The sequence below is a fragment of the Gambusia affinis genome, linkage group LG05 (genome assembly GCF_019740435.1).
Source record: "Gambusia affinis linkage group LG05, SWU_Gaff_1.0, whole genome shotgun sequence".
Classification (NCBI taxonomy): Eukaryota; Metazoa; Chordata; class Actinopteri; order Cyprinodontiformes; family Poeciliidae; genus Gambusia; species Gambusia affinis.
This window is the reverse complement of record NC_057872.1, coordinates 28,205,361-28,228,895: the sequence shown is the minus strand read 5'-3', so window position 1 is coordinate 28,228,895 and position 23,535 is coordinate 28,205,361. Positions and strand designations below refer to the sequence as shown.

At 37.6% G+C, this 23,535-nt stretch overlaps 1 protein-coding gene across 1 annotated transcript; it reads left to right on the top strand.

The window, feature by feature from the left end:
* Nucleotides 1-54: 54 nt before the first annotated feature.
* gsk3ab (glycogen synthase kinase 3 alpha b) lies at nt 55-19,127 on the top strand. Its single transcript, XM_044117929.1, has 12 exons — nt 55-223; nt 612-705; nt 815-1,000; nt 8,283-8,470; nt 8,558-8,641; nt 9,763-9,873; nt 13,036-13,166; nt 13,276-13,480; nt 14,640-14,735; nt 14,897-15,083; nt 15,232-15,309; nt 16,714-19,127. The coding sequence occupies exons 1-12, from the start codon at nt 182-184 to the stop codon at nt 16,779-16,781; spliced, it is 1,470 nt and encodes a 489-aa protein (XP_043973864.1). The 5' UTR covers nt 55-181; the 3' UTR covers nt 16,782-19,127.
* Nucleotides 19,128-23,535: the final 4,408 nt, after the last annotated feature.

The following is a 23,535-nucleotide window of genomic DNA, read 5'->3' as shown; positions in this document are numbered from 1 at the left end:
AATGTGTTTGTTTTAATTCCTCCAGCCTACCCCGCTATTTTGTCTACACTTATCTCTGGTGTTTTCTCGTTGTGTCTCTATGTTGCCTTGTGATGGATGGTGACCTGTTCGAGATGTACCTTGTCTCTTGCCAAATTATTGCTTGAGATTGGCAGCGTCTACTGTGCAACATTTCAACCTTATGTTGATTTATGCCTGTTTTGACAATTACCCTTCAAAACAGGTAATGTAAGGAAACTCCTTTGTATAATATCTATGTGTAGAATATCACTAGTTTTGGTTTAACCAAGGGCAATAATCTGTCATATTTCACAAAGATAAAGCAGCCCTAATTAGATCAGAACCAAAATTTAGTGTGTTTTCAGATTATATATAAGACAAAAAAATGCACAAGATTTGAGCTTTTGGTTTTGTATCAATAATTGATAACCGTTTTTACAGACTAAAATCAATAATAATACAGAATTTTGAGAGTAAAAAGTCTGAATTCTGCCTTTTTACTAAGCAATCTGAGATTAATGTTGTTTTTTTTCCTGTGGCCCTAATCCTCTTCCGTAGATAATAACCTTCTATTTCGTTCTAAAAACTCAATTTCCCATGAACCATTGCAGTCTTTACGTCGTTGTGCGTCAACTCCCCAGTCCCCCCACCATCACTGTTCTACAGAGGAAGAAAGGGGGAGACGGGAAACCTATACTGAACGCTGTAAGTGTAATTTTTTAAAATTTATATCAAATATTACAACACGCACACATATGGCAGTGTGTCCGCCCGTGTTGCTGCTCTAAACATTCAACTGTGCCCTCGGCTCTAGTTCACACAAATATGAGCGGCAGCGGGCGGGCCAGGACCAGCTCATTCGCTGAGCCTCCCGGAGCTCCCGGATCTGCTGCAGCCGGCGCCGTATCGGCGGGGGCCGGTGGAAGCTCGACAGGAAAAACTGGGGCTTCACAAGCCAGTGGAAGCGGCTCGACGAGCTTTGGAAATTTGAAACTGCCCAGTAAGTTTTGTATTCACATTGATATGACTAGTGCGTCATACGTGATATTATGGGCATCAGAGGAATGTATTCTTTGAAAATAAAGGCGTCAAAGTAAATTTGATGTCGACTGTTGCTGGAGAGCTAAACATAGCAGTTAGCCGGATAGCCTTGTTTTTCACCGAGATAGCGCTGCGATCAACGGCTTTCATCGGCTAGCAATGTCGTTAGCTTTGCTGGCGAAAAGCTTAAAGTAGTCACAGCTCAACGTTAACAAAAAAATAAATATTTTTTAAATTGCCGAACAGTTCTTTGTTATTTGTATATGATGGATGGAAGTAGTTCAAGCTGAGAACATCATATTTTCTGCTATTTATATCAGAGGTAGATGCTAGCTAACTTGCTAACGTTTGGAAAAAGTGTTGGGAAAATTAATCTTCTCTAAAGTTTTTCGTCGTCTTGAAATCTGGCTAATCTAATGATGCGTTTTCTCACACCGATATCATATCAGTAATAGATGGTGCACACGTCTTAACAGAATATTTATTGGCATGTTGGCGGAATGTTCCCAAGGAGGATTAAATGCTATTCAGATGATCCGAAGATCATTTATGTTTTCGAAAAAATTAAGACCGCGACAGCATTTTAAAAGCTGACATTCTTGTATTTTGATTTGTTCTATTGAAATCATGCATTACATTTTGATCCTCTAAAATATATGTATTGTGATCCCCCTTTTAATGCCCTGTCAGTTTGTTTACTTGAAACAAAAACTGAATTTTTAACATTCATAGTTAACATAATAATTGAATTCTGTAATTCAGATTAAAATTATTTCCAATTTCAGATTGAAACTGCACCAAATGCAGGCTAGTTAGACATATGCTGTAAGCGTCAGATCATTTGATAGTTACTTTACATTATTAAACTATAATTTTTGATTTGGGAGGAAAAAAATCTCATTTACTACATTCGAATTTCATCACGTACCTTTGGTATTTTACCTATAGGAATGGGAGAGAAAAAACTAGGGATAATATTCTGTATATATTCACTTTATATTTTTGACAAGAATTGTGAAACTGTTTCCCATAATTGCAAATAAAAGCTTTTTTTTTCCCAGGAGACAGCTTTTATCTCCTATAAGATAGGAGACAGGAGCTGTCTCCTATCTTACAGGAGATAAAGATAGGACCCATGCAACCCATAACTTGCATATGTTCAATATGGTGAACATAATGTTCACAAGTTATGAACATATTGTTCAATATGTTCACAAGTTATGGGTTAACACTAACCCATAACTTGCAGAATTAGAGCACAAACAGCAGCCACAAAGAGCTGTATGTTGGGGAAAAATCTAATTAGATACTAATTAATTAGAGCAATAAAATAACTTAAGTGATATAATTGTCGGTTGGAGGTGACAAAATGGCAAAAAAAAAAAAATTATAAAAATATCTAATAAAGTTAGATGTTTTCATAAAAAGTTAACCTGCAAATGTCTTTTTTTTTTTTTTTTTTTTTTTTTTTTTTTGCAGGTACAGATTAAATCTCAGTTGATTACAATTTACAAAGTATTTACAGCTTGAACCATTTACTGGCTAATGAAGTTATTTTTATATGTACTTGAAAACATTAACAGACTATTGTTGATGATCTACTCCTTCTGAGGTAAAATTATATTGTGGCCCTGTTTATGTTAACATGAATCACTGAAAGTGCAACCGGCAATAGCAAATGAAAAGGTGATTTCGAGGTGGATGGTGCAGCGAGTAGTGTAATCACGAGTCAAGAGAACTATTAGAGAACTAACAGCAACAGCAGATTTGCTGATTGTAACATACTTAATATGAATATAACACAGTACTGATTTCTCTTGTTTGCAAGTGTTTAAAATAATCCCTAGGTTTGTAGCTCTATTCATCAAAATGGGCTCAAAACCATGAAGCTTTGCTGGCATCAACATTCTTTAGAAATAATTGAAAGATGGATCTTTTATTCGCTATTTAACTCCTGCTTTGACAGTTTAAGTCTGGCTTTCCCTTAGGTAGGCTTGTGTGCAGACATTTAAATGTCTTTTTTCTGCTTAGCTAAGGATTTGTACCCAAAATATTACTTGTTGCTTTAAACAAGATGGTGCAAAAGGGCAAAACTAACAGATCACTGCGTCACAATTTTAGTTTGAGCCACAAGCTGAAGCTATAACAAAAAATGACTGTTTTATTTCAGTGTTAGAAATACTGTCAGAATATTATTCTAAAGGGTGAGAAATGCTGCCGTATCAGTGGAATATGTTTTTTTTTTTTTTGTGAATTTGTCGTAAAGCACTTAACTATCAGCATTGGTAGTATTGCTACTACTACTAGTTTATTGATTTACTCTGTTTTTAATAGAATAAAAGTGACCTTTATTGTCCGTTAGGGGAAATTCAGGTATATCGCCAACAGATAGTTCACACAAAGGTCAAATAAGTAAGACATCCAAAAGATGAACATAAATTCACATGAAAACACATTATTAGTCAGAGCTTTCAAAACAAATAATAATATGTTCACTAAAACCCTGAAAGAGAAAGATGAGATTTTATAATATTGTGCTGCCTTCACTCAGATAGTTAATGATGGCGATAGTTATGCAAGTAAATTACATGAGCTCTCTGTTTAATTTCATTATCATTATCTGATGGAAGCCTGCGCAGACCTAAAAAGGTGTAAACTGTAATCTGTTTGTAAAATAATAAGCATCTTATACACTTTATAGAATTAACTGTCCATGATTTAGGTATTTTTAGTATTTGTTCAAAAAACATCTTGAACATCTTTAGTCATATTATCAGGATGACTAAAGTGAAATATTTTGGCTTTTAGTTCTGCAAGTTTTTAATAATTGTAATACTCTGTGGCATGGACTCATTTGATAGGACCCTATTAATTATTAATAGGTTATTTGTTCTTATTTTCATCAGTCAGCATTTCTATTCATCAGTTTTTCATGTCTTTATCTTTTTGGTAGGTTGTACAAAAATACTTTTTTTGCCCATTGTTGCTGTAGCTTTTAAAAATCAATTAAAATGTAGAAATCCTCAATATGGCTAGTAAATAAATCACAGTACCTTGTTTATCATGTAGCTATGTTTAATGTTACATAGCTACATGATTTTTATTTTTTTAGTAGTCATTGCAAACAGAACATTGGTGAGCCATAGCAGAAGAATAACTCGTCTAAAATTGTTTGTATTTTTGTCATCAGATCAGCTGCTGTGATCACACAAAGTTGATCAGACTTCATAAAGTCTGCAGTGTGATCTGGTTACAGATTCTTTAAAGCCGGGTTCTGTGCTGAGATCAGCTATTAGAAGTTGTGAACTCATATAGCTGCTTTGTGTTTGTTCGGTGCGACACATGAGCCGAAACCTTCGATTTAACCCTGTTCAAACTAGAGATTTACTACAACCAATATCAAATGGTGTCAGAAGTTTTCTGGAAAAGTCATGCAGTGTGACTGATTATCTTTTTGGGGTTTTTCTGTGTTATTAGTGCATCCATGCTCGTCTCCTTTTATCTTCCAGCTTTATTTTGACCCTTCACATCACAGCTTGTTTCTCTGTACAATTTTTGAAATCTTTCATCTCATGTCAGGCTTACGCTGCGACTATGAGCCTCCGTTGATCAAACTTGATGCCTACTGCATCAAAGTGTTGCTCCTCTGGAGCAGGATCTTGGAAATTCAATGACTGAAACCCATTTTGGTGCCCCTTCAATCACTCCTGTATCATTTTTGCAGCACCTCACTTCATCCTGCATAAACGGTCTGGACCCATTTTGTCATCAGTAATATTCAGGTTAGTTTAGGTGATTCCCGTCAAAGGGATTTCCATGTGAGAGGCTTGGATATTGATTACATAGCCGTCGGCAGATGTAAGAAAGGCATTTTTCTTTTGAAACTAGATTTTGCTTTTTAAGTCATTTTTACTGTTATTTATTTTTTCCATGTGTTGAACACTTGCCTATCCTTTATCTTTAAAGGACGGGACGTTTTCAGGTTTTAGTCTTGAAATCTGAAGAACTTTTTTTCAAGACTTATTTTGCCATTACCTTATTCTAAAATAACAGAGTTTTTAAAATTGTTTTTCTATTTATTAATACCAACATATATAAGACATTCAGTTACTTTTTCATAGCTTTACTCAACCTGACCTCTTGTTGCCTTAAACATTTACTTAAATACAAACTCAATTTGTCTGAGGAGCTTTTTCTATTTTTAATCTAATTTCACGTTGTTTCCTACTCTCTAAAGTCTCCCACTTTTATCCATGCTAGTGTCATAAATAGTGAGCGCAGTGATGGCAACCTTATAAACCACACTGGTTGTGAGTCACGACCAGTCCACTCTAAAACCTTTCATCAGTTCAGCCTTTAACAGCGCTCTGACTCAGGGGCGGCCATATTAGCTTCTGACCTCCTGCTGCTTTACATAAATCCAATCCCCATAACTTCCATCTAATGTGGTATGTAGATTTCCTGTTTAGTGATGACAAAGCTGTGTCTAATATTTGTAATCACCCTTGAGATATGCATGCTAAAGTACTTGAATCAGCAGAGGAAGAGATAAATCTTAGCAACACAATATGTGGCGTTAACAGCGTAGAAGTAAAGGGAAATTAATCAGTTCATCTTGAGTTTGTTGTAATTTATTCTGCTGGTGGGTCAGTTAAGACGTTTTGTTCTGTTGAAAAGGCGAAAAACTTGTAGGTGAAGAAATTATAAAGCACTAATGACTTTAAAGTAATTTATCTACGTCTTCTTGTCGTTAATTCATCATCCAACACTGCCAGGTAAGGTGCTAGAGGTCCACTAATGATAAAATATTAATAGTAATTTATCACACAACTGACAGTCTTTTTTTATCAGCTTAAAAGTGTGCTGAAGTTTCTTTTTGCTTACAAACAACTCCAGGGTAATTTTTCATGAAGTACAGGTGTAATGAAAGTCACCCTGCTCATCCATTTTCTTTAACCTGTCAGGTTAGACAGCAGAGCTTCTCTCTGACAGCCGGGCAGAGCACTAATCTTTGCATTTATTATTGAAGACACTATTATGCCACCATTTCTTCATTTTTAATGTGCTCCCATTTAACTTAACTTTTTTTAAGAGAAGTGGTAGCTGTGCTGAAACGCCACACAAAGGGCCTGTTGAGTGGAGCAGTGATGGAGCGCTGCGCAGGCCCCACACATTGACTTATCTCAGCGCTGCTCACCCGAGGGATCAGATCTAGGCTAATCATGATCTAATCATGTGGATATAATACAGGCTACTGGGAAGCTTTGGATAACTGCTATAAAAAGTTTAAATACGTAAAACCTAATAGTTGTGAAATTTTAGTCATAATCCAGTTTCAAATCTTTACTGGAGAGCATTTTATCTCTTTTGGCTCTATTTTAAAACAGAAATAGAAAAGAAATGTGGAAGGGTCTTGTTAAGACAAGCAAACTGAGCAAGCTCAGAAAATGTTGCTCCTCTGGGTGTGCTGCTGTCCACGCAATTTCATCACAGGCTCTGACAAGCCTGTTGGCAGTGGGCCTCTTAACTGCTGCTCCTCTCCTCCTGGTGTTTTTTTTTGGGGGGGGGTGTTGTATTTTTTTAGGGGTTTCCTATTTGTCAAATCATTCCTGACCTAACACATGCACAGGCATAAAACACCACACAGCTATTTGACTCTAACCAGAGCTGTCAGAAAGTGTTACATCTTCAGCATCTTCCTTTTGCCTGTTTTTGTCACGCGAGGTCAGACATTGGTCTGACCTTATTGTGTTTTTAGAAGCATTACTGAGAAAAAAGATTTGATGCAGTTGTAGTCCCACGGTTTTGGGTTTTTATGATGGATTTTGTCACAATGGTGTCTCAAGAAGGAGGTCATACAGAGGTTGGATTTAGATTCGGTTCTGCATTAATGACTGCCTCCAGACTGAAGGGTTTAGCCTCGTTTCACCCAGGTGAACAAGTGGAGTGCTGCAGGAAGTGTCACTATTTCATTATCATCCAGTGAAGTCTCTGGAGCCAACATATAGGTTACAGCTTTAAATGAGATGCTCTTCAAAGACCGTTCATTATCAGGTGCAGAAACACGCGGAGCCTTGGACAATTTAAACTTTTTCACTTCTGCTATATTACATTAACAAACTACAATGTGTTTTATGGATATTTTAAATGACAGGACAATCTAAAGTAGTACGGTACATAAATGTGAAGTTAGAGGAAAATGATACATGTTTCCAGGATTGAGAAGCCTGAAGAAGAGTAGAATTAGGTTTTATCTATTTACTAATATTTGGTTTACCAAGCTTTTTTTTTTTCCTTCAAATTTTAAACTGGAAAAACTGAAGAACAAAAAATACAGTTGATTTTATGTTGTTTTATATTTAATTATTGTATTTTATCTTTGACTTGTTGCATCACAACTTGATTTTCACATTTTATTATAAAGTATTTTGTGGACTTGCTACGAAAGGGCAATTTCATTACTTTTTTAGACCCGAGACATCTTTAAAAACCTTAAATTTACGTAATGATTTTCTCACTGAATGATCCTTAAACAGTGCTCTAATGGATCTGTTTTTACTACAGAATACTTCAGTCTGTAAATAAAAATCCTTATGAGTCCAGTAGAAGAAGAAAAAAGTTAGGTTATGGTGTTAGATTTGAAAGAAAAGCAGGCATATTTTGGTCCAGGTGGCAAAAAGCTGTGGAAAAGGCTCAATATCACAACATAAAGACAGTCAGTACCAGCATTTTTTGTTTCACAGCTTCTGGAAATGACATGCATTAGACCCCATTACTATTCAGGCAGTTAAGGCTGCAGTAAATAACATAAAAAAAAATAAAAGTGTACTCTCTCTCATTTTACAAAAACTTCAGAAAGGTTTATAAAATATGGACAATTAAAAAGAAACATTTAGAATTTCTGTAGTTTCAAAATTAAACACCTTGATGAGTCATTGTAATTGCATCTTCTAACAAGTCTGGGAATGCCTCTACCATATTTACTCATCTATAAACTGAACTTTTTGCCTCGAGCTCAAATTGAGAGAATCTGATCACAAATTTCTGCTGGAGGTTTCCACTTTCTAATAGCCTCTGGAAAGGTTTTCTTCTGACATTACTTTGTATGTAGCTCCATCAATCTCCTCTTCTCCTCCTGTGCCTGCTGGAGAAGATCGCCCTCATATCATCATCAATTAATTTTCATTTCTGTCACAATGTGATTTAGGCATGCTAAGTCGTTTCTGTTGTGCTGTCCACAGGAGACAGCGGCAAAGTGACGACGGTGGTAGCCACCCCCGGCCAGGGCCCTGACCGCCCGCAGGAAGTGTCCTACACAGACATTAAGGTCATTGGAAATGGCTCCTTTGGCGTGGTCTACCAGGCTCGCCTCATTGACACGCAGGAGATGGTGGCAATTAAGAAAGTTCTCCAAGATAAAAGGTTTAAGGTAAAACAGAGGAGCATTCATTTGCTTAGATGATCACAAGAAAGTGTTGCCTGTCTCCTTAGCGTCCGTTTTATTTTTCTGTTATAGAATAGGGAGCTGCAGATTATGAGAAAGTTGGACCACTGCAACATTGTGAGGCTACGCTACTTCTTCTACTCGAGCGGAGAGAAGGTGTGTGTGTGTTGACTTCATGTTTTATGTTGAAATAAATTTCTTGGTAGCAGCAGGAAGCTCCCACACCCAGACAATTAATGTTTAATGAATCACTGATGATTCATGTGCCTGGTGAGGGCAAGACGGTCGAACAGCTAGGTTTGATACTTTGTGTTTAGATTTCAAAGCTTGACTTTACAGTGAACTTTGCAAAACGGATTCAAGCAGATCGGTTTATTTGGGTCAAAACCTATCCTTAGATTAAGTTGTTTTTACTTAAATAGGTTCAAAGTTTATGCTGGTTTTAGCCCAGCATAGCATCGTGTTTTAAAACTGTTTTGGGATGAAAATATTTTTAATAAGTATCTCGTGATCCAGTTTATAGTTCCACAATACCAACCCTTGTTGGTGATACACAGTCTACTGCTTTATTAAGAGTATTTTATTTGCTTGAATATAGTAAAATAAAGCTATGTTGCTTAATTGTACACCCGACTATGATCAGTCACTGGTAACTTAGATTTTTTGATCAGTCAGCAGTGACTGTATTAGATTTTATTTTTCTGGACAGCAACAAATACTTGTAGCATGTTTACTATTTTTGTTTTGATATGACTCTTTGGTAAATCAGCTCTTAAACTTTTTATGCACAGCTTCATCTTGGTACTTGGGGGCCAAAATGGAATAAACTGAAGTTTCTGTAGCTAAAAAATATGTATATTTTTTCTTAATACTTTATTTATTCCACACTACATAAGATACGGTTTCAAGGGAAAATACATGATTAGTAATTGGATGAATAAATATGTTACTATTAAAATTGTTGCACAAATATAATGTGATACAGGACTTATGTGGTTAATTCTGTACTTTGGTGGTGTTAAATAAGGGTTGGTGGTCAGACTCCTCTTTTCCTGTCACATTCTGGCCTGCATGTGTTTGAAGAGGAAATGCTGCTATAAAATAGCCCCCTGCTCTGGTTGCAGATCTGGAAAAACAAGTCTGGAGTGAAAAGCATGTAGTTTGTGGCTTCACATCCTGCTCCTCAAGAATCCATCAAGAAAATGTCTGCTTGACAGTGACGTGATACTGTTTTCTCCTTTGTAGTGAATCTTCTTTCTTTCACTTGTCTGCACCAGAAAGACGAGGTGTATTTGAATCTTGTGCTGGATTTCGTCCCGGAGACGGTGTACAGGGTGGCTCGGCACTTCAACAAGGCCAAGGCCATCGTTCCCATCATCTATGTTAAGGTAAGTCGAGACTGAAATCACCTACATAGTGCTAAGAAGTTATCCCACCCCCATCTGCAGGCTTCAGTTATTTCTTGTTATTTCAGAATAGTTCAGGTTAAATTTAATTGCATTAAAATTGATCTCATTCTGATTTTTTTCAATTTAGAAAGTGGAAAATGAATTACAGAAGCTTGCAATGTGTATTTTTACCTGGTCTCTGCATCCTTTAAAAGTCTTAAATTAATTTATCTAAAATTAAAATGCTTTAACTATATTTACAAAGTAAGTTGGTTTTTAACATGTTAATCACAGGTCTTAATTTTTTATTGGCAGGACTATTTAATGTCGCATATTCAGTGTATTCTTTTCCTCGCTGGACTTTTCTGTCTGGCAAAAGTTTGAGGTTCATTCAGAAATCATTGTTGCTTTTTGTGACTCTAAATGGTGACTCATTGCCAACATATCATATCATAAAAGCTGGTAGCTTTTTTGCATCTTTAATGTGTAAGTGCAAATAAATCATCAGTTGGCTGGACAAAATTTGTAAATTTCTGTGAAGATATAGATATTAAATTCTATTCATAATTATCTTAAATTTGAGTTGGTGAAACCTTGATTTTCATTGCTCTGCATTTATCTTAAAAACAGTTGAAATGTGAGATTGTGTTACAATTTCTGCACAACATAAATATTGCAAAATACCTTTTACACAAAAACTGCTTCACAAGTTGAATCTAAGTGTTGACATCCCTCTGATTGCAGCTTCAAATCTTAGCCTGGAAACTTGCTCTTAAAAATACTTACTGCTTTAAAGTTGATTGTAATTATTATTTTTTTATTATAGAATGGCATTTAGTATAAATCTTGAATATTTGTTTCCGCTCTGCGCTCCTCAGGATATAATGAACCCATAAGTCTGTTTGCTTTCACAGACAGCTCAGCAGGATAATGAAAGCAGAAAGAAAAGATGGACCCATGGGAGTTAATCGTTTGCAATACCCTTGGATTCCTGTTAAAACGCTGCTCATGTTGGTGTTTGTGTTTACTGCATATGAAGCAGCAGAGGGGACATTATAGCTGTCTCATGGCCCATTTCCCCACCTCAGCCTGCTGCTCCCCTGAGGCGTCCACATGCACGCTGATCTCTCTCTCTCTTTTCTTCCGTCTCAGACATATTTCCATCGTGTCACTGCCAGAGTCCTTTTTATTTTTTTTTTCTTCTTCCCTCCCGTGTTTTTACCATGTTTCCTTCTCTTCTAAGCCCCTCTACCCTCTCGTTAACAGCCGTCATTTTTCATCACTCAGTCATCTTGTCCCCCATTATTTTATAATCCGCTCGGCCTGCTGTCAAGGCACCCCGTGGGCTATAATGGCAATAATTATGACGATGACGGCAGTCACCATTTGTCATGTTAAGATGCTTCCTGCGTACAATTCACAGATGCAGCAGAAGATTGCCAACTTCATTGTATTGTCATATTTTAGATTTGAGGCTGACATCACCGACCTAGATGTGAGGACACATGTCAGAAGATTTAGACGGGGACAGTTACACTTCTTCTGGGAGAATTTTCACCACTGTGCTATTTCGGTGTAGAAATGTGTCACTGCAGGCTTCATCACAATCCACGCAGTGTTCACTTAAACCATTTTTATGTAGCCAAGCATAGAAGAAGGGAATATTTGGTGGGTATCTCATGAAGTCTGTCAGCTGCCTTCCTTCATAACTGGATCATGGTGACACATACAGCTTAGCAGTGATTGGGAACCACTAGAAAACAACTTTTTGGTTGTGAAATTTTAAAACAAAAGCATTTTAGTTTATACGTTTCGGGGATCATTCCAAGTAGTGTTTTTATTATTTTTTTCTATACTGGATCTTGTCTCTGGTGTGAGTACGATAGAGTATTGTTTTCTTTTTATTTTTGTTTGGTGATAAATTATATCTTTTTGATCTAGTCGTTCAGATAACATTAAGAATGCCTTTTTTGTCAAATAACAAAAATTTATTGGTGCCTGAAAATAAGATTCTCCATGAAACAAGCCGTTTTTACCCTGGTCTCCCATGATGACTCAGAAGTGTTTGTATATTTGAGTGTGAAACAGCTTTTGTTTAACTGAAATGCTTCACAGGGACTGCAGCAGTGCAAACATTTGTGTTGACAGCTCAGTTGTTCCTGGCCTCCTGTGTAATGAGGGAAGGAGCGTTCACTCCAGGTAGCAGCCTGTCAGTGGGAGAGCACGCAAACATGAAGGTTCTCCTAAAACATGCTTCGTCTCCAGAGACCGAAGCTCTGGGGAGCAAGAGAGGCAGGAATTTCTTCAGAGTGGGTCTCTTATATCTCACTTTTCAGAGCTTTTAAAAAATCCCAGCAGTCTTTAATAAGCGGTGCTCCATCTAGGCATGTCATGATTACAGATTTTGCTGGACAATAAATTGTCCCAGAATTATAATATTGTTGCTTTGAAACCATTTTCAAGTAATACATTCATAATGGACTAATAATGCACTGTTCACTCTTTTGACAACCAATAAACTTTAATTTTGGGAAAAATATACTCCACACTGGAACTGGAAGACATTTTAACAATCTAAAGCAAAACACAACAACCAAAAACAATAAACGAAAAGAAAATGAAGAGCTTATGCAACTGAAAACATAAATAAAATTAATTACCAAGTCTGTGTGAATAAAATGACCCTTCAATACTGTTAATCATCAAACTGGAATTTCTAAAACTCATTTTATTTGATCCTGCTATGGCTTAGTGCGACAGACTTCGCTGTAACAAGGTTTTAAGATTTAGTTTGTCCAGGAATCTTAAACTATCTTTTCATTGGACCTGTAAAACATTGAAAATGAGAAATATGAAGATTTTCCCTTTTTCAAATATGTTAAAGTGTGGTAATGTGATATTTGAGGTTATTTACTCACTTACATATTCTGATTACATAAATGTGTACTTTTGATGATTATCTATTAAAGTAAACTCGACAAATCTACACCAAAAGTTATTTTTCTGTGAAATCCCAGCAGTTAGCATTTATATTAATCCTCCCATTTTTTATTTAATTTTAATGCTGTGACATGGGAAAGGAATATTGAATTTTTCTTTTTCATAATTGGTGAGACTGACTGCTTGTTTAACTCTGTGATTGTTTCTGTCTGTCCCTCTCAGGTGTACATGTACCAGCTGTTTCGCAGTCTGGCTTATATCCATTCCCAGGGCGTTTGTCACAGAGACATAAAGCCTCAGAACCTCCTGGTAGATCCAGAGACAGCCATCCTCAAACTTTGTGACTTTGGCAGGTTGGAAAGTCACTTCATTGTTTAGTTGTTTCTTGATTGCTGACTTTGACAAAACAATTTTGCAATCTCTGACTTTCCTTTTTCCCCTCTCTCTTCAAAAACTGTGCAGTGCAAAGCAGCTAGTTCGAGGGGAGCCGAATGTGTCCTATATTTGCTCACGGTACTACCGTGCCCCAGAGCTCATATTCGGCGCCACCGACTACACGTCCAACATTGACATCTGGTCAGCCGGCTGCGTGTTAGCCGAGCTGCTGCTGGGCCAGCCCATCTTCCCTGGGGACAGTGGTGTGGACCAGTTAGTAGAGATCATTAAGGTACCGCCGCTCCGATGTCAACTGGACAGAAAAACTAACAAACCAGTTGATAACATGTCACGTTAACGTAACAGTAGTTATTCTTATTTTATTAGTAAGAAGTTTGTAATTCAGTTTAAATGGGTGTACAAATCACATAGTTTAAAGCAAAGTAAAGAGTTTTTAGGAACAGCAGCTTTTTAATTGATGTTAATAACCTCAACTTAATAGAGTAGTTGGAAAAAAAACAGGTTTTGACTTGAGACATGAAAATATGGAGGGTGTTTGTTTTTGCTTTATAAAATAATTTAATATAGTAACATTTTTTGTGGAAACGGCAGCTGAGGAAATTGTTTATTCTCAAACCGGAGAGACAGATGCATATTTTTATCTAGTTTGTAAATCCAGTTCTTTCTATAACTTTTTCTTCAACTCTTAATTGGTGAATTTAGCGAGGACATTTTTCTCCTACGTCTACAGACTTTATAACTCTCTGTCTGAGCAGATGGCTTCGTTTCAAAATCTATTTCATCATTCAATGTGTCCTTCCTCCTTCACTACCATATTCCTCCATTCTTTCTTTCCCTCCCTGTCTTTCATTTGGTCTTTCTCTCTTACCTTTGTTATTCCTTCCTTCCTTCCTCCTGCTCCTCCATGTTCTTCCTTTCTTTGTTTTTTACTTACATTTCTTTCCCTCATTGTGTCCTCCCTTTCATACTTGGTTTCCTTCCCTTTTACTTTCTTGTCTGCTTCCTTACTTACTTCCTGTTTCTTTTCTTCATGTTCTGTTTGCAAAGTGAGGGAATCTGCTATAAATTCATGGTGTTCTTTTGCAGTTTCTATTTATATTTATTGAGAACTTTGGAAAGTTGAGTCTGGAATTTGTACATAAAAATATGTAGAAACCCTGAATTTGAATCATAAAACCATCATGGAAAAAAAGACATTTGCAAAAAACAACAAACAAAAACAAACATGGTGTCAAAAATAAATAGCTACCAGTCAGGAGTGAAACGAGTCTATGAAGCTTTTCTGATTACCGCTTTGTTACAAGAAACAAGAGATGTTTTGTCAACAATATATCTAATATATATATATAATGCACCATATAAATGGAAACCTTAATATAAATTTTTTGTAATGGTCTTGATTGGTAACAATTAATTTTTCATCAATTCAGGTTTTGGGGACGCCGACGAGGGAGCAGATCCGGGAGATGAACCCTAACTACACAGAGTTTAAATTCCCACAGATCAAAGCACATCCTTGGACAAAGGTTTGCTTTCTTTGGTTTTTCTACAGACTTTATACAATTAAACTTTTAAATCTCTGCTTATTTGCCCCCCCAAATTTCCAGTTGTTCATACCCAATCTTCTCTTTTGAGGGGTTTTGTCCATACACTGATGCTGACATACTGACTTCCTCTCTCCTCTCAGGTGTTTAAGCCTCGCACCCCACCAGAGGCCATCGCCCTCTGCTCCCGCCTGCTGGAATACACCCCCGTTTCCAGACTGTCCCCTCTGGAAGCGTGTGCGCATGCCTTCTTCGATGAGCTGCGTCAGCCCAACACCCGCTTGCCCAGCGGACGGGAACTGCCGCCCCTTTTCAACTTCAGTCCTGTTGGTCAGTTCATTTCTGCCCTCTGCATTTAACTTAATTGTTTAGCGATTTAGACTCGCGTCCAGCTGCTGTCATAAGTTAGCAGCTGTTGTTGTTATTTAACTGACTGGGTTTTATCTGTAATTGACAATTTGTTCCTCTCTGCTTTCAGAGCTGTCCATTCAGCCCCAGTTGAACTCCACACTCATTCCTCCTCACGCTCGTGCACAGACATCGCCTGCCTCACACGGTACAGTTAGCCTCTTTGCTTATGCTTTCTATTTTAGTCCAACTGTCTTTGTTTCTGTTTAAAGTAAAATCAAACATGGATAGATGTGAATGTTAGCAAAAGCTCAGATGTTAAAGGTTTAGATCTTCCTATCAGCAGCATGAAAGTCATTAATTTTGGACTTTTAATGAGTCATTTGAACGATTAAAAGCAAATAACTTAAATTATTGTCAAAAGCAAGAACTGGACTCAAATGTAAACAGAGAACCTTAATAAATCTTTAAATCTCCCATAACAAGTTGACCAACTAGCATCTGTTATAATTCAGGATAGATGAGCCGTCTTCTTGGTAGAAAGAGTAGTTTCACCCATTAGTTGATTTTATGTGCAGATCGTTTTAGTTTCATCCTTATATTTTTAATGCAGTTGAGGTCAGGGCCATTACACTTGCTGGACGTAAACCTGCTTTATTCTTTTCAAAACCAGTGGTGATCTGTTTGGGATTATTGTCTTGCAGGATTATTTAGTTTTGTCCAAATTTCAAACCATCTGACCCAAACTGTCAAAGTTGGTCAGGATGTTTGGGAAACGCTCAGGAACACAACAGGTTGACATTTGGCTTCTATAAACACACTGCCCACATGCTGAAAATTAATTATGATTATGCTTAAAGGAAGGGAAAGAGTGAAAAACATGAACCAATTTAATGAAGCTCTACTTCTAAGAATGGATGGATGTAGGCAGAAACAGCAGCATGAAGACTCAAAATAAAGGGTAATTTACTGAAACAACACACTCAGAGCTTTTATTAACCCAAAACTGTTAAAAAATTAAAGAGAAAAAAAAGTTAATATCTGTACTGTGGCTGCATTTGGTTCAAATTATTGTAAAAGAAAAAAAAATCTATTAAGCACCTTTTGCTATTATTAATCGGTTAATCAGAAAATAATCAACAGATCAGCCCTGCACTGTATGGATACGTCAGGCAGAAAGGACTGAGGTTTCCACAAGTTGATGATGGAAATATATATTTTTTAGCCTCTGCTAGATTATCACGCTACACAAAAGGAGTTCTGTTATTGCTTTTTAAGCAATGACACGTTTTCTCATTCAAGAAGGAATTGTTTTTAATGCATTTCTAATATTGTATAAAAAGGCTTTAGTGATAAATATGCAGAATGTGCCAATTCCTTAATTGAATTATTTGAATGTATCACTAATATACTAAAAGCTTGTGAAATGCTGGAAATTGCTCCGCAAAATGCGACAAATGATCCTATTGAGTCTTTCATCCATCCTGAAAAAACTAATGGCACCTTTTGCTTAAAATTAATGACTTTTATGACAGAGATGAGAGGAAGTGAACTGACTGCAGCGTGTTTGAAATCTGACCTGTGAATAGTAACGCTGCCTTTTCCCCTGCAGAGGGCAGCGTGTCGGACAGTACCGCCCAGTCCAGCTCAGCACCCGGATCCATCAACAACAGCACCTGAGCATCCATCCCTCTATCACAAATTTCAGTTTCGTCTTCCCCAATTATTTCTTTCCACCCCCCAGATCTTTTTTTTCTTTCCCCTGCTCCTCTCCCTCTCAAAGCTTCGTCCAGGCTCCAACCTTTAAAATAGAAAAAGATAACCAAACTCACTCAACTTAAACGCTCTGCATTTGTTTTTTTTCCAAAACTATTCCAGTAGAAAGCGGCTGCTGCGGCCGCGTGCTTCATGAAGCTGTGGGTTGTTTTATCGGCGTTTTGTAGCTGCCCTTTGGTTTAATGGAAGCTGCAGTTCAAATGGGCGGATAAAAAGTCAAAGTCGGTAGGATAAGGAAAAGTCTTCTACACATTCTGGGGTTTCTGTATTAAAATCAACAGCTGACTTTTATCATTCTTTTTTTAAATGTACTTAATTTGCATTAAAATATTTTAGAAGTGGCCACTGATTTGACTTTTGATTGGCTTTGGAGTTGAGATGACGATGAGTATTTACAGCTAGATTTTTGACAATCATCCCAACCAGAGCTCAGCGTTTATAGAAGATCATCTTCCGTTGCTTTCTAAAAATGTCCAAATAGTTATTTTAACAATCTGGTCTCTCACTGGAGAAACCTTTTAAATGAGAGCTGGTTTTAAATGGTAGTACAGAAACGGAGCGCCACGGCTGTTTACCGTTTTGTTTTTGTGCTTTAGCTCCTTAAACTGCCTTTTTCCACGACGAGGAGGAAGCGTGTTTGAGCAGAGTTTACGCTGCTTCAGGTTTGTCGTTTATAAGCTTTGTTTGTCAAGCTGGAAAAGCCGAGTGGTTGGTGTTGATTCTCAGTAAGTATTGCACATCTCCAGGCGGGAGTGGAAGGAAGCAAAGGGGCCAGTTTTTAACGTCACACAGAGGAGAGGGAGCCTCTGCTGCGGGGCTCCAGTCGCATCTAAAACACGAGCCTCGCCGCCTGCCACGCGTCGGGGCACAGCGCCGCGTTAATTATGTTGCTGTACAGTGTTGTGTCTCACATCGGCTCGATTATGTTAAAAGACTGACATCAGGTGCAGGGGGCCGCTCATATCATGTTGCTCTTTCAATGCATTGCTAAGCTAACAGTTCGGCTGTCAGTACAAGATGGGTTTCTTTCTTTCGGAAAAAGAAAAAGGACAAAAAAAACAAACCTAGACGTGCATGTTCAGTTCAAGCTGACCCGACTGATATGTTATAATCTGACCAGATGTTATGCTCAAACCCCTGGAAAAACCCGACAGCTTTCGGAGCCTATCCCCTTCCATTCCTCCTCTTCCTCCCACTTTTCCCTCCTTTTTTCACAGCTGAACTGTAAATATATCAAGTACCTTTTATTTTGTTATTTTTGTTATTGTTATTATATTGTTGTTCTTGTAATTTTCTTTTCTTTTCTGTAGTAGACCGGTCCAGCAGCAGCAGCCGGACTGTTTATCCTCAGTCGCAGTCTGTAAATACAGTTTCATTTCAGTCCCTTGTTCAGAAAGGGGAGAAATACAGAACAAAATGTTTCATTTTTATTCTCTCTCTTCCTCCATTCCTCACCTCCACTTTCCCTCATCCTCCATTAATGTTGTCATGACTGTTTTATTTATTGTATTGTTTTTAGGGGAGGGCTGGGGACTTTCTCATTGGATTTTTATTTTTCAAATCCAAGTTGGTTCTGTCAGATGCAAAATAATTTCACATCCAAGATACTGTACTCATTTACGATCCTGTTTGTATGCAGGTGCACATGCGAACCGATTCTGGTTTTCCATTAAACTTCAATGTGAAGGGAATGTTACAAGCCTCTGTGTACGTGGGGCCCGTACGTGTGTGTATGTGTTTTAGGAAGTGGATGTGGGTACAAATCACGTGTGTGTGTTTGTGTGTGTGGAGGAAAAGGGAAAAACGAATCAATCTAGATGACATATATCATCTCCTTTGTCTGACTGTGAGCTATTTTTGCTTTCTGCGTGTAAAAGGTTTGACCCGTCAGTCTAGTTGGTAATCTTTACAGACAGAAAGTTTGAGCAGGGAATGTGTGTGTGTGTGTGTGTGTGTGTGTGTGTGTGTGTGTGCGCGCAGCGCGCTGGCTGACCATAAACATTCTCCTACATGAAGAGCTAGCTAATCATGTTTTCTTTTAATCCCCACCCAATTTCCTGAGTTGTGACACTTTATTTGTGGTGACCCTTCCATTGCCCCTTTTTTAAAGAGGGTAGCATGTCATTATCGGGGACGGTGCCGTTTGATAAAGGAGATGATGATGATAAAACGTGAGGGATGGAGGGAAAGAGACAGTTTTTGTTTGTTGGTATAAATAATTAAACTCATTAATAAAGTGATGAAACTGTCTCTGCTTCACATTTATGACTGACTGGCTTCTGACATACAGTCATGGCAGAGGATGCACCATGTAATGACACAAGGTGATTGTGTTTTTATCACAAAGAAGTACAAAATGACCTTTAATTACATGGGGGGGCACATATTCATTTTGGGATTTTTGTGATCCATTTAAATAATTTTGGAGCGAGTACTTCAGCGAATAGGCTACAGAAGTTTAAATTTATTATGGGTAATCACAGTTAAAAAGATGCATTACTTATGTAGTTTCTTATTTAGAAATGTAAATATTTTGATGTCTAATTTATTTTTTGTTCATCTGTGGGAAAGATTGTGAGTTAATTGGACTTTTACACAAACAAGATACTAAAATGTGTTATTTGTCTTAATGTGTGACCCTTAAATTAGGAGTCTGCAATAGTGCATTGTGATTTCTAGAACCGCTTGTGACACTTTAGGCCATCTTAAAAAAGCCAATAATGATTCTGGGCAAAACCAATTTCAATGTAAAAGTAATTCTATACATTTTAGCTGGTGTTTTTTGTGTGTGTAATTTTAAACATTGTAGCTTAGCAGCTATTCTTCAGGAATCGTACAGATGACTGGGACTCGTCCAGTAAAGATGAACTGTGTGACTAATGGTCGTCATGTGGATAAGTTCACCCACCTGAGCTGTGGATCCTGGCAGCTCCTCCAGACTTCCCATAGGCCTCTTGGCTGCTTGTATTATAAATGTTCTCTTTGCATCGGACAGTTCAGGTGGATGGCCATGTTGGTGAGTTGTGCCTTACTATTCAAAGCTGTTTTGTAACCCAAACCTATTTAAACTTTAAACTTTACTTCATGATGCTGATAGTTCGCTAATGTCCTCTTAACAAACCTCTGAGGCTTTAGCAGAACAGCTGCATTTCTACCAAAATTAAATTGAAACACAGGTGGACTATTTATGACAATTAGGTTTCAATTAAGGGAACTGGTTTTTGCACTACATTGTATTTAGGGGTATGTACACTATATCAAGATACTGTCACGGGTTTGTTGGGTGAGTTTCATTAAAATCTACTCATGCTCTGCAGCTGAATAACTGGAATCTGGGTAAAATCGGCTGGGTGGTGATACAGTCACAGTGGTTGTCATGGGAACCAAGCTAACGCAAATGTCTGAGGATATTTTTGACCTCGGCAGGTGAAATATTGCCCTTCCACTGCTGGATTAGATCAGATGTGACACGCTGTCTGGAGTGTTTGTCGCTTTTTACTCTTCTTTTTTTTTTCTTTTTCTTTTTTAATTGTCTCAGCTATCCACCTTGAATAAAATCTCACCCATATGCTACCTTATTCAGATAAAAAGTATGCAGTAAAATTAAAGCTGGTCTTTCTGTTTTTTCTGTGCTCACTTACAAATGTTTGTAAGCGCTGGTGGAGCCTTTGTTGCTCCATGATTCACTAAAACGTTTTGGAGGACCTCTGCCCTTCATCCTGGCTTCAGCTCAGGTAAATTCATCACACAAATGATGTCAAAGACTTGTGCATCACATGGAAAATAACGTTTAAATTTGTTTCATCCCTATTAAAGTTTGTTTTTTAATATAAAAATATAGCCGGTCCAAGGCATAACCGAACTAAGCAGCTGCTTGGTGCCTCCATACCTTCAGGGGGCTTAATAAATACTTGAATTTTAACACAAACCAAAGATTTTGAGTTTTAACTTTTGTTAATTAAGAATAAGAATACCATTGATTTTGATTGAATTGTTTTTGGCATAGGCAACTTAAGATTCTGAATAGTTTGACATTTAAATTTAAGACTTGAAAGAAGCAGGAAGAGGGCCTCCTGAATCATATTCTGATTAAGGCCTCATTCAACCTTGGGCCAAGCTGACTGAGCATTTTTTTTAATCCTTTGAACAAGTGTCAAAGGTACTATTTAAATAAATATTATTATTTTTCTATTGTTACTACACTTACTAATATTTATGCTGGGATATTCTGGGTAAAATTGTTCTATCCTAGTTATACTTTTGTATTCTATTCATTTTTTCTTACTTTGCTCCATTTTATGGTTTTTCTATTAATTTATATGCTGGTGGTTTCCAGATTAAGCAATTCTGGTCTGGTCTAGTTTCAGTGTGAATATATTGTCAGTGTAATCTAGTTACATCTGCCTTTAATATCGTCATATTTCTACATGCTGATGTTTTTGAAGCTAGTAGAAAATGTTTCAACCTAAGCTTTCTTTTTAATTATTTTCTTATGTACTTGTTTACTGCACATTTGATTGTATCTAATTCAACAGCATGTCCAAGAGATGTGTTGTCATGACTTTGTTTCTTGTCTCCTGGTGTAATCCACATCTTTACAACACAAAACAGACTTTTAACTGAACTAACACATACACGTTACTCTTGAGTTCATTAAAAGCTTGTGCTGCAACAGATACACAGATGTTGGCAAAACAACAGAAGACCATGCAGAGCAATCAATGCTGTCTGACAACACTTTTTCTTTCTCCTGGGACCTGCAGTCTCTGAACCGTAACCTCCAATGAAAAGCCTGCCTGCTAAGCCGTCATCATGCTGATATGATACGACAAGGTTGAATGATGCTGTTCTGCAGTGTGCTGCTCAGATTGGACAGTTTTTGTGGAGCCAATAAGTGACTTCTCTGGCACAATGCCCGGCCAGCTTTTTAATACCATTTGGAGTAGGGTTAAGCAGTCCGACGGAGCTGCTCATCTTTTCAATCAGACGGTGGCCACAGGCAGCACATTCTTGGAAATTAGTGGAGTGGACCAGTCTATGCATGAACTGACCTGGGTGGAGAATGCCTGACGCAGCAGAAATGAGATACACCAAACAGCTGGCTGTCCTCACCCTCAGCAAGGACAATTTAATAAGTGTTTGGGCAAATAGTCAGTCCTCTGAGGGGATTCATTCCAGTTATTAACATCACTGTATTAAAGATATGAACTCGGTACCTTCAAATAACGTTTCACCAAACAAAAATAGCCAAAACGTTGATCCACTTCCAGGAGATTTAACACATGCAGCACAGTTATAACCACTTACTTTCTGAATGAAAGTTCCCAGGTCAAATGGACAAAACAGTCCAAGGGACTTTACATGTTCTCAGTGAAGTTTCAGCATTTTTTCAAATTATTTCCTCCGCTTTATGTTTTTTTAAAATCTTTTTAAGTATTAGTATCATGTTTATCTCTAAATCCCCCCAAACTCCTGACTATCATCTACAGGACACCATGAATGACTTCCAGTCCTGGATTTATTTCACGATTTTAAATTTCTCGCTTGTTACTTTTTTATACAGTGAGCACAATTACATAAAAATTCATCCATCCATCCAGTCATCCATTTTCTTCCGCTTTATCCGGGGTCGGGTCGTGGGGGTAGCAGCTTCAGAAGGGAGGCCCAGACTTCCCTCTCCCCAGCCACTTGTTCCAGCTCCTTCGGGGGAATCCCAAGGTGTTCCCAGGCCAGCCAAGAGACATAGTCCCTCCAGTGTGTCCTGGGTCTTCCCCAGTGCCTCCTCCCGATGGGACGTGCCCAGAACACCTCAACAGAAGGGTGTCCAGGAGGCATCCTGACCAGATGCCCGAGCCACCTCAATTGACTCCTCTGAACGTGAAGAGGAGTACAGCGCCCGCTTGACGGCAGACGCTGCACCAATCCACCTGTCGATCTCCCGCTCTTTTCTTCCCTCATTCGTGAACAAGATCCCAAGATACTTGAACTCCTCCTCATGAAAATTGGTAGCTTTAATCCAGTGAAAAACACACAATCAATCCTATTAAGTCTTCATTTAATAAATAGAACATTTTATTTAGTCCTCTGGACCTTTCATTATGTATTTTTTATTTTATTTTATTGTTTACTTTGTTGAAACATTTTTACCCAGACCCATAGTGAATTTTTCCACTACACCGTCTTTTTGGCTGTTTTAGGTGCACCTGCTAGTTTGGTCTTATTGTGCTAATTAAGTTTTTGTTGGACCACAGATTTACCATGAGCGTTTTGTAGATACACATGCAGGGCCCTTATCATAAAAGGCACTTTGAAATAGATAAGACTAAGAATGATGAAAAGATTAATAATCCAGTCACTTTCAGCACGGGTTTTAGAATAAATGTATCAGGCATAGTGATAAATTGAGTGTTCCAGGCTCAATTTTCTTGGTAAATATTTGAACCATTGACCTTATATGATATTTATATATTGGTCAGACTGTAAATACAGAACCTGCAGATGAATACATGGCTGGATTTACTGATAGATGGATGTAATATTTTCTTAATTCAAACCAGACCCACAAACTCAAGTGTATCTACAAGCCCAGATGTGAATCCAGGTATTGAGAAAGGTAGCCAAACAAAAATAATGGGGTTTGAATAATTTTTTATTGTCA